Below are 11,861 nucleotides of genomic sequence, written 5' to 3' on the forward strand. Positions count from 1 at the left end.
AGATTACGTCCTTTCCCAAAAGCAAGTGGCCCTTCCTACATCCTCTGACTAGGGAGTCAACAGTAGTGGGCAATGCACAGCCAAGCAAATAGCAGATGCTCAGAAAACGCATGTTCAATGACTGAAAGAAAAGTCCTGATTCACTTACCTTTCAGGATCTCTTTCCTCTCAAGTCCGTATATGATTACATCAGGTTTAGTTAGACACTAGAAATTCTGCCTGTGGTAAAGGAAAGGAGGCCTGACAGTTTGTCCTTAGGACATAATAAGTTGTCCTGAGCTCAATCCGAACCCTTGCGGGGGCAAGGGGGAAGAGAAGAACGATGTGCAGGGAGGCTGTGACTTCAGGAGGCCCAAGTAAATCCTACATGTGGTCCAGACAGGGCCTCACAATTTTGTTCCCTAAAGGACAGGTAATTGGTGATTGTCGCACAAAGAAAGGGGAATATCATCTATCCAGACATCTGCTGGTGCTCACTGCCAAAAATAGAGCAGTAGATAAATTTGTGACTTGCCTTAAATAATTTCACCCTTCAAAGGCAGAATGAGACAAGAGAAAATGCTACCTTAGGTCTGATTCTGGCCAAAAAAAAAAGTAACTGGCTGTTGAGCTAGAAAAAAACAGAAACCTTACCCTATCTACCACAGTGCCACTGCTCCCTTCAGAATTCATGATAACAATTTTGGAGAAAGCATTTCAAAGGGTTCAGAGTAAGTAAAGGTAGTCCTAGGAGAGGCCTAATATTTGTACACAGTTGTTTGCATTTTGTTTTCCCCATTAGACTATTAGTTCCCTGGAAACAGCAACAGTCTTTTTCCTTTTTTGGTATCCCCTGTGCCTGGTGTATAATAGGCATCTAATAAATGACTGGCTGACAGGGGAAGTCTGGTAAAACAACAATGAAATACCCTTCCTAACAATTAGAGCTATCCCGAAGGGGGGGGTGTGTTCCTTGGGAGGTAGTGGGATACTCCCATTGGAAGTCTTTAGATAGAAGTTGGGCAATCACTTCTTAGGGATATTGGAGAGGGGTTTCAGTCAAACATGGGTTGGACTACGTGGCCTTTGAGGCCTCTTTCAGCTTTTAAGTTCTATGATTCTGGGAATATTTAGGTATTCTCTGATATTTACCCAGGCTCAGGAGGCAACGATGCCATGACTAAGTTCTGATATGATTAAGAATCTCTGATCTTTGATTTGGGTCCAAACACAACAGCTCCCACTTGACAAAAAGCTGGAAGATAAAAAGCTTAGCTCTGAAACCCACCAGAGTCCAGACCCAGGAAAACCACATTTTCAGCAGAATCCAAAACATTCTATTTCTCCCAGTGGAATTTATAGCCACATCCTTCAACTTTAAGAAAGTTTAAAGGCTGTTTCTTAAGAGAGTGAGAGGAGAGAGTGGAATTAGAGCTGTATCAGTTTAAGAGTATCCTTGCCACTCAAACAGCTCGGAGAGGTGTCCCTAAGGCAAAGGAATACAGAGGGAACCAAAGCTAATTCTACATGGAGGTCCTCATCCCCAGGATTAGCCCAGTCTTCTGAGAGAGAGAACTGGGATTCAAGTCTCTGACTGAGGAGTTCCTGGACAAAGAAGCTTGACACTGCGAGAAGGAAGCAAGGTTACACAGAAGCCAAAATGGCACAGGAATTTTAATAAGAGCTCACCTGGTAGCCCCTCTATAGAAGCTTGGTTGTCTGCCTGGCCTCCTAGGCTTTCCTCTGGAGGTCGATGGGAGCCTTAGAATCACAATGAGCTGAAGGAAGAGAAAGAAGTAGGAAGGAGAACTGTTTAGGCTTAAGATTCATCCAGGCTTGGGATACAACCCTCCCCATGTGGAATTCAAGGAACTACAGGTCCCTTCAGGACCTCACTGCTGGCAAAGCTTTAGATCAGGTATTCTTAATTTGGGGTCCATGAATGGTTTTAAAAAAAAAATATATATATATATATATATATAAATATATATATAATTTTAAAACTATTTCAATATAATTTCAAAGAAACCCTACATATTTTATGCATTTAAAAATCTTATTTTGAGAAGATGTCCATAGGTTTTATCAAGCCTTCAAAGGGGTTCATGACACAAAAAAAGATTAAGAATCCCTGCACTATATGGTTACTGTTGGTGTGAGACCACGTACCATATCAATTATAATTGTTATCAGGGACGAATACTGATTATAACAATGTTCAAAAGTGAGCCTTGCCTATTACATCTAAGCCCACAGTCATGGGATCAGAGACTTAAAGCTGGAAAGGACCTTAGAGGTCAAAGACTCCAACCTCCTCATTTTAAAGATGAGGAAACTGGGGTAGGCAAAGGTTAGGTAACTTGTCCAGAGTCACAAAATTAGTTGTCTGAGTCAGGATTCAAACTCAGGCCTTCTTGATTCTAAGTCTAGCACTCTATTCTACTATCCCCCCCAAGTGCCCTGAATAGATCTGGAGAATCAATAACAAAAGGCTCATGTAGGGGAACAGGAAGAGTTAAAATTCATATGTTCAAAGACTTAGAGGCATATGGCACCTTTTAGGTCATCTATTCTACCTCCTTCATTTTACAGTTGTGGAAACTGAGGCACTCTCAAGGCAAGTGACTTACCTAAGATTAAGTGGTGAGCAAGGATCTGAGATCAAGTTCTGTCACCAGAGCCAGAATTCTTTACTTACATAACACCAAAGGAGTGCTCTGTGCAGCCAAAAATAGAGGCCCTGGGATGCCCATCCAAAGAGCTTGGGGGCAGCAGATGGAGATTTCTTAACAGTGGAATGACAACTGGAGTCTTTTGAAAAAAATTAATTTAGCCACAATTTATAGGATGATGGTTAAAAAAAAAAGTCAAATGCACATGTACAAAGTGGGGAAATCCTTTCAAAAGGACAGCTCATTTGAAAAAGATTTGGGGCCTAAAGGGCTGTAAAACTGTGCAGATCCTTTGATGCAGATATACCACTACTAGGTCTGTATTCCAAAGAGATTAAAGAGAAAGGAACTATATGCACAAAAAATAATTATAGCAGGTCTTTTTGTATTGGCAAAAAATTGGAAAATGAGGGGATGCTCATCAATTGAGGAATGGACAAACAAGTTGTGGCCTATGATTATGATGGAGTACTAGGGTGCTACAAGAAATGATGAGAAGGTGGTTTCAGAAAAAAAAAAAACATGGCAAGACCTAATGAACCGATGCAAAGTGAAGTGAAAAGAACTGGGAGATCATGCATAGCAACAGCAATATTGTAATGATGATCAACTGTGAAAGACTGGGCTACTCTGATCAGTATAATAATCTAGGACAATTTGAAAGAACTCATTAAAAAAAATACTATCCACCTTCAGAGAGAGAGAGAGAATTGATGAACTCTTGGGTGCAAACTGAAGTATACTTTTCTCATTTTCTTTATTTTTCTTGCCTTTTTTAGAAATATGGCTAATATGGAAACATGTTTTGCCTATTTTCACAGATATAATTGATATCAAATTGCCTGCCTTCTAAGTGGGTGGGGGAGGGGTGGGGAAGAAGAGAATTTGGAACTCAAAATTTAAAAAGAAAAGAATGCTAATAAAGAGTGAATTTTAAAAAGAAAACAATTTTAAAAAAAGAAAAAGATTTGGGGGTTTTAGCGGGCAGCAGGCTAGTATAAAGTAACAGTGTGGTATGACTGCCCAAATAGCTACTGTTAAGCTACAATAATGGGCACCTAGTGGCTCAGTGAATAGCATGTCAGGGCTGGAGTCAGGAAAACTCATCTTCTTGAACTCAAATGTGGGCGTGGACACTTACTGCGTGACCCTGGACAAATCACTTAACTCTGTTTGCCTTGGTTTCCTCATCTGTAAAATGAGTTGGAGAGGGAAATGGCAAACCACTCCAATATCTTTGCAAGAAAACCCCAAATAGGGTAACAAAGAGTCAGACATGACTGAAAAATGACTGAACAAAAAAAAAGCTACAATAACTAAATTAGGGTGCCTAAAGGTAACAGGCCCACTCTACTGTGCAATGGCTGAAACAAATATAGACTATTATGTTCACATCTCCTTGCCACATTTTAAAAAGGGATATCAACTAGTTTGACCGGCCAGAGGATGAAGGCCAGGCTAGGAAGAGTCTGGCAATATTAAAGAAATTGGCAAAATCAGTCTAGAAAGGAAAATACAGTAGAGAAACACAAGAACTATTTTTAAATACCTACAGGGTTGTCATGTGGAAGATGGATCTGCCCTATTCTAAGTAGTTCCAGGGCAAAGAACAAGGACTAGTAGATATAGATCATAAGACATATTCTTGTTCAGCTGAAGATTATGTAACAATTCAAGCTGTCCCACAAATGGGCTGCTATGTAAAGTAGTGATATTCAAATAACAATGGTTGGATAATCACCTGCTGTGAAGGAATGCTGCTGCATGAGTTATGAAGACTGCCATATCTAATCTATATGGTATCTTCCAATCAAAAGAATCTATGGCCCTCCTGATTTTCCATGCATTTATTTAGAATCAGGGATCCAATACCTATCTTCCGAAGAAGAGTACAGCTACTCAAGAGCTGTGGCAGTTACCAGACTTCTCAACCCTCAAACATCAAAGATAACAGAGAAGGTTAGTGGGAAAAGCTATGGGAAGTGAAAGGAGTTTGCGGTTGGGCCACTGCCCCTGGGGACAGCAGAGGTAGCGCAGCTACAGAACTACAGCTGCAGTTGCTTCTGGCCCCAGGCCCACCTGGTGGGAGGAATTAAGTGGCAGATCAGAGCAGGAGTGCAGAGCCTGCTTAAGATCTGAGTCAGGTCCAGATTGGTGGTTCTTGGGGAAGGAGGAGTGCTGGGGTGGCACAGCTGGCTGTATAGAAATAGCTCTGAAAGCAACAGCACATCCCCTCAAGCCTGGAACAAAGTACTCTTTACTCTACAAGCAGTCATACCCCGACCAAAAATTCAAGGGCCAAGTAAGTTGGCTGGGAACATGGTCAGGCAGCGAAAATGCACCCAGATTCAGTCTCAGACTTCGGAATCTTTCTTTGGTGACAAAGAAGACCAAAACATACAGCCAGAAGAAGTCAACAAAGTCAAAGAGCCTACAACAAAAGCCTCCAAGAAAAACATGAACTGGTCTCAGGCCATGGAAGAGCTCAAAAAGGATTTGGAAAAGCAAGTTAGAGACATAGAGGAAAAATTGGGAAGAGAAATGAGAAGGATGTGAGAAAACCATGAAAAACAAGTCAATGACTTACTAAAGGAGACCCCAAAAAATACTGAAAAAAATACTGAAGAAAACAACACATTAAAAAATAGACTAACTCAAACGGCAAAAGAGCTCCAAAAAGCCAATGAAGAGAAGAATGCCTTGAAAGGCAGAATTAGCCAAATGGAAAAGGAGGTCCAAAAGACCACTGAAGAAAATACCACCTTAAAAATTAGACTGGAGCAAGTGGAAGCTAGTGACTTTATGAGAAATCAAGATATTATAAAACAGAACCAAAGGAATGAAAAAATGGAAGACAATGTGAAATATCTCATTGGAAAAACCACTGACCTGGAAATTCAGGAGAGATAATTTAAAAATTATTGGACTACCTGAAAGCCATGATCAAAAAAAGAGCCTAGATATCATCTTTCAAGAAATTATCAAGGACAACTGACCTGATATTCTAGAGCCAGAGGTTAAAATAGAAATTGAAAAAATCCACCGATCGCTCTTGAAAAACATCCCAAAAAGAAAACTCCTGGGAATATTGTCACCAAATTCCAGAGCTCCCAGATCAAGGAGAAAATATTGCAAACAGACAGAAAGAAACAATTTGAGTATTGTGGAAATACAATCAGAATAACACAAGATCTAGCAGTTTCGACATTAAGGGATCAAAGGGCTTGGAATATGATATTCCAGAGGTCAATGGAGCCAGGATTAAAACCAAGAATCACCTACCCAGCAAAATTGAGTATCATGCTCCAAGGCAAAATATGGACTTTCAATAAAATAGAGGACTTCAAGCTTTCTCAGTGAAAAGACCAGAGTTGAATAGAAAATCTGACTTTCAAACACAAGAATCAAGAGAAGCATGAAAAGGTAATCAAGAAAAAGAACAAGAAAAAGAAATTGCAAGGGACTTACTAAAGTTGAACTGTTTACATTCCTACATGGAAAGATGATGTGTATGATTCATGAGACCTCAGTATTACGGCAGCTGAAGGGAATATGCATATATATATACGTGTGTGTGTGTGTGTGTGTGTGTATGTATGTGTATATATATGTGTGTGTATATATATATATATATATATATATATATATATATATATATATAGAGAGAGAGAGAGAGAGAGAGAGAGAGAGAGAGAGCGCACAGGGTGAGTTGAATATGAAGAGATGGTATCTAAAAAAGTAAAATCAAATTAAGGGATGACAGAGGAATACATTGAGAGAGGGAGAAAGGGAGAGATAGAATGGGGTAAATTATCTCGCATAAAAGTGCCAAGAAAAGCAGTTCTGTAGGAAGTGAAGAGGGGGCAGGTGAGGGGGAATGAGTGAATCTTGCTTTCATCAGATTTGACCTGAGGAGGGAAAAACATACACACTCAATTGGGTATCTTAGCCCACAGGAAAGAAGGAGGAAGAAAATAAAAAAGGGGGTGATAGAAGGGAGGGCAGATAGGGGGAGGAGGTAATCAAAAACAAACACTTTCGAAAAGGGACAAGGTCAAGGGAGAAAATTCAATAAAGGGGGATAGGTTAGGAAGGAGCAAAATAGTCTTTCACAACATGAGTATTGTGGAAGGGTTTTACATAATAATATGCATGTGGCCTATGTTGAATTGCTTGCCTTCTTAGGGAGGGTGGGTGGGGAGGGAAGAGGGGAGAGAATTTGGAAGTCAAAGTTTTAAAAACAGATGTTCAAAAACAACAAAAAAAAAGTTTTTGCATGCAACCAGGAAATAAGATACACAGGCAATGGGGCATAGAAATTTATCTTGCCCTACAAGAAAGGAAGGTAAAAGGGGATGGGAGTGGAGTGGGGTGACAGAAGGGAGGGCTGACTGGGGAGTGGGGCAACCAGAATATATGCCATCTCAGAGTGGGTGGGAGGGTAGAAATGGGGAGAAAATTCGTAATTCAAACTCTTGTGAAAATCAATGCTGAAAACTAAATATATTAAATAAATAAATTCAAAAAAAGAAAGCAAAAGAAAGAAAAAAAAATCAGAGAATGAGAAAAGTTAAAAACCAAACAAACCATAAAGAAGGCCTAGAGATCTATTAGATACACAAGAAAGAATGAATGAGGTAGCAAAACAACAGTAGATAATGCAGCTGAAGTGGAAAATGAACTCAGGAAATAGGATAACTGGAAAAAGATTTGGAAACAATAGAGGAAAAAGTTGCAGGTCTGGAAAGAATCTCAGAACTACTAGTGCTGGCAAACACACTGAAAAAGAAAGATACAGCAAGAGAAATATACACAGTAAGAAATTATTCAAGAACACTTCCCCAAACTATCAAAACTATGCACTGCCCTATAAACAGAAAGAATCCCAAAAGCTCTGAACAAGGAACTTAAAATTCTGGTACATCTACATCAAATTTAAAAATTTAAATGATGAAAAAACTTGCCTAAGCTAACAGAAAAATTATGTAGCAAAAACCACCAGAGTCTCAACAGATTGTTCCACAAAACCCAGGAAAGATGAAAGAAATTTCAAGCATCAGTACTGATCCAAACAAGCTCAATCATTTTGTTTGAAATTAAAAGATGGATTAAATAACTTTCAAAACAAGCTCTGAGAATTCATGAAGTTAAAGGCAGTCTTCCAAAGATGCTCTGGATGTGAGTTGGACAGAGTGCCTTGCCTGGCTCACTCCCACAGATCAGCTCAGGGGCCCACCTTTTTTCTGCCTTTTCTGTTCCCCTCAGTTGCTACCTGCTCTCCATTCAGCTGAAATTATTTTGTGTATACTCCATATTTACTTCTCTATATATCTTCCATGAAGTGGCACAAAAGTTTTTTGGGGACAGGGATGATTTCGTTTTTATCTTTGTTTTTGTAGCACAGGGCTACACACATAATAGGCACTTAACAATGTTTGTTGCATTGCATCCCAGAGAGATAAATACCTAAAATAGATATATAAAACTGTCTAGTAATAACAAAGCCGAAGTCTGAAAGAGTAGGTAAGTGTAATGTATGTAAACTTGATAGGTGTGACCTAGCGGATAGAGTCCTAGCCTGTGAGACAAGGAGACCTGCATTCAAATATGACCTCAGACATTTACTACTGTGAGCATGGGCAAAAGTCACCTAACCTTTTTTTCTGTGTCAGTTTACTCATCTGTAAAATGGGGACAATCACTTACCTTCTGCAGTTGTCATGAGGGTAAAACGAGATATTTTAAAAACCTTAAAACTACAAAAATGCTAGCTGCTATGATTATCTCCTTACAGAAATTGTTAAACCAACAGTGTTCCATTGATTAAATTATTGAGTGTAACAGTAGGTGTTGAAGAAGGGGGGAAAAGGATGATGAACAAAAGGGTATAAAGTGGTAAAAGACCATGGAATTGTATGGTTTAAGAGAGGGAAAGGATCTTTGAGACCAAGCGTCTAAATCCTCATTTTACAGAGGAGAAAACTGAGATATATAAAAGGTATATTTATACATAATATATAAATATATAAAAATAAAAATACAATAAAAATACTATGGAACACATAAATACATATGTAATACTTAAAAAGATAAATATTAAAAATCAAAATGTCAAAGTTGGATGTCTAAGTATACAATTACTGTAGGAGGATGTTTCAAATGAAGAAAGAAAAAGGCAGGAAAAAGAGGGTGGAGAGGGGAGAAGATATTGGTGATCCTGAATCAAAACCATCTCTGGTAAAGATAGGAGGGATGTGTCAGCTGCAAACAAAAACAAGAGGAGGACCTCACAATCCACAGGAAATCCCTTTCAAAGTGAAACTGCACAGTCCAAAATTATCAATAATTTTTAAGTCGCCAAATCCAATAGTTTTCTCAGTGCTCATCTTCTTGACCTCTGTAGCATCTGACAGTGTTAGGCATCTTCTAAACAGGGGTTCTCAACCTGAGGTCCATGAATGTAAACATCTTGATAACTATTTAAATATAAATGATTCCTTTGTAATCTTGCTATCCATGTCACTATCCCTTAACTATGGATGCATGCACGGCTCTGTCCTGGGCTCTTGACATACTCTCCTCAAGATTTCATCAGCTACCATGGATTTAAATATCCTCTCTAAGCAGAAGACTCTCACATAAGGCAGGCTACTTTACTGATAGGCAGCTGCTGCCAGGCTGGGTCAAGGCAGGTTGCTCTGCCACTGGGCTCTATTGAGGGTGTCGCATTTCTGGTGGATGGGTCCAATGATGTCCTGGGACTGGCTTTTTGACGGGCAGCTATAATATTTAATATTTTAAACTTCAAACACTGAGTGGTTTGTGGTCTCTTCAGATAGAGTGTTATAAGGCTTTTTCAGCTAGGGAATTACCCATACCTTATGAACAGCAGAAGTCCCTCAGAGCTGGGGCTCTGGGGTGATCACTTGGCAAGGAAATGTGATGAGATTGGCCAGTCCTATAGCCATTCTTCCTTGTGCACAGTCTTGATGGTCTTTTCATGCAGTTAAGGTATTCTAGCTTCCCACCCATTTAGGGTTGGGAAATGTTATTTTTGTATCTGAAGGCTTTCTCCTTCTTCTTTTAATTATCTGTCTTTTATAGTTCATGCAGTTTTTGTTGAAGTTTTACTGGGCACTCCTAACATTTGCTACCATGCAAAGAGATGCTATAAATATTTTTGCAGGTACGTGCCCTTTTCTTCCTCCTTTGATTTTTTTTGGATATAGATATAATAGCAGTATCACTGGTTAGGTTATCTGAAACACCCTTATAATTATATACTTCCAATTTTGACACCTTGTGACTTTAATACTCAGTGTTCTATGTAAAATGAAAGAATCAGACACTTGGTCTCAAAAACCCTTTCCTCCTTTTGAATCTTATGATTCCGTGGTCATTTACCACTTTTTGCCTTTTTATTGATCATCTTTTTTCTCCCTTCTTCACATCCTATCATTATACTCAATGATTTAAGCACTGGAACACTGATGGCTTATAATTTTTTTGGGCAGATAATGTACAATTCAGTGACCTTGGGAACATGATCCCAAATTGCTTTACAGGACACCTGGATGAGTTCGGTTGTGAACTGTTTTCTGTTTGTTGTTTTCCATTTTTGTGATCTTTGCCAATCTGATGGGTGTGACATGGCACGTCCAAGCTGCTTTAATTTGCACTCCCTAAAAATCAGTGATTTGGAGCATTTTTATGTGATTGATAGCTTAGATTTCTTCTTTTGAAAGCTGCCTGTTTGTGTCTTTTAATCCTTTAGGTATTGGGGAATAGTTGTCCTTATAAATTTTAAAAATAAATAAATAAGTAAAGGATATGAAATAAAGTTAACAGTATTTTATCATAAGGATTTTTCCCCCAGTTACCTATTTTAACTTTTTTTAAAACTAATTTTAACTTTGTTGGTTTTGTTTATGCAAAATCTTTTAAAATTTACATGATTAAAAACTATCCATTTTATCTCTACAATCTTCTCTGTCCTTTGTTTGGTCATGAACTTTTCCCTTAGTCAAAGATCTGAAAGGTAATTTCTCCTTCGCTCTTCTGATTTGATTATGTCACAATTTATACCCAAGTTATGTATCCATTTGGAGTTTATCTTGTTATATACAGTTTGAGATGTTGATCTATAACCAATTTCTGGCCAGACTGCTTTCCAGTTTTCCCAGTAGTTTCTGTCAAATAGTGAGAACTTACTGAAATAACTGGGTGGGGGGGTGTCTTTGGGTTTATTGAGCACTACACTACTGTGTATGTTTGTTTATGTATGTTGTATACCAAAGTTGTTCCACTGATTGATGTCTCTATTTTTTTATCTCCAAATTGTTAAGATTAGTGATGTCAGACTCAAATAGAAACAGGTGCCTAAGGGCCCCATACTGACCTAGCAAACAACCACAAATTAACGTTATCTATGTCATGTTGTATTCTCTTTTTTGTTAAACGTTTCCCAATTACGTTTCCCCCAAGTTGTGGGGTCTTTGAGTTTGACACTTTTGGTTTAATACAGTTTGAGTTCTGTTATTGCTAGGCCCTCTTCTTTCCCACTTTTCATTATTTCCTAGGAGTTGTTCCTGACTCCTTATTCTCCCTCACCCAAATAATTGATTAGTTGCCAAGCTTTGCCATTTCCAACCCCACCACATCCCTTTAAGTCCTCATCTTTGCTCTACTTACAAGGTATCTATCATTTCAGCTCATGGCCTCCTTACCTTTTACCCGCATGACTACGATAGCATCCTATTTGGTATGCTGCCTGAAATATTTTGCCTCTCCAATCTAATTTCCAGACAGCTGCCGAAGTATTTTTCCTAAATCCCAAATTACTACTCGATAATCTGTACTTCTAGAATCAAATACAAACTCTTCTATTTGACATTTAAAGTCCTTTGCAACTTGTCTCTCACTTACCTTTCCAGTCTAATTATATGTAATTACTCTCCCTTGTGCTCTCTGGAGTCTAGCCAACCTGGCTTTGCTATTCTATCTTGAGGACTTTGCACAGGCTAAATCATGACTAAAATGCATTTCCTTCATCACCTTCATCTCTTAGATTATTTAGTTTCTTTCAAAATTCAGCTCAAGTGGCACCTTCTACAGTTGGTCTTTTCTAATTCTCTCACCTGCTAGTACATCCCTGCCCCACCACTTATTTTTATTTTGTATATATTTAGGCTCACAGATTGAGAGCTGGAA

General features: G+C 38.7%; 1 protein-coding gene across 1 annotated transcript in view; it reads right to left on the reverse strand.

Moving 5' to 3' along the window:
* The window catches only part of LOC118833536 (zinc finger protein 135-like), an 87,159-nt gene that overhangs the window by 55,282 nt on the left and 20,016 nt on the right, over positions 1–11,861 (reverse strand). Inside the window, exon 4 of the mRNA XM_036740901.1 lies at positions 1,669–1,757. Coding sequence (XP_036596796.1) covers positions 1,669–1,757 — 89 coding nt within the window. The remainder of the gene's footprint in view (positions 1–1,668; positions 1,758–11,861) is intronic.

Source organism: Trichosurus vulpecula, chromosome 1 (genome assembly GCF_011100635.1).
Source record: "Trichosurus vulpecula isolate mTriVul1 chromosome 1, mTriVul1.pri, whole genome shotgun sequence".
NCBI classification, from domain to species: Eukaryota; Metazoa; Chordata; class Mammalia; order Diprotodontia; family Phalangeridae; genus Trichosurus; species Trichosurus vulpecula.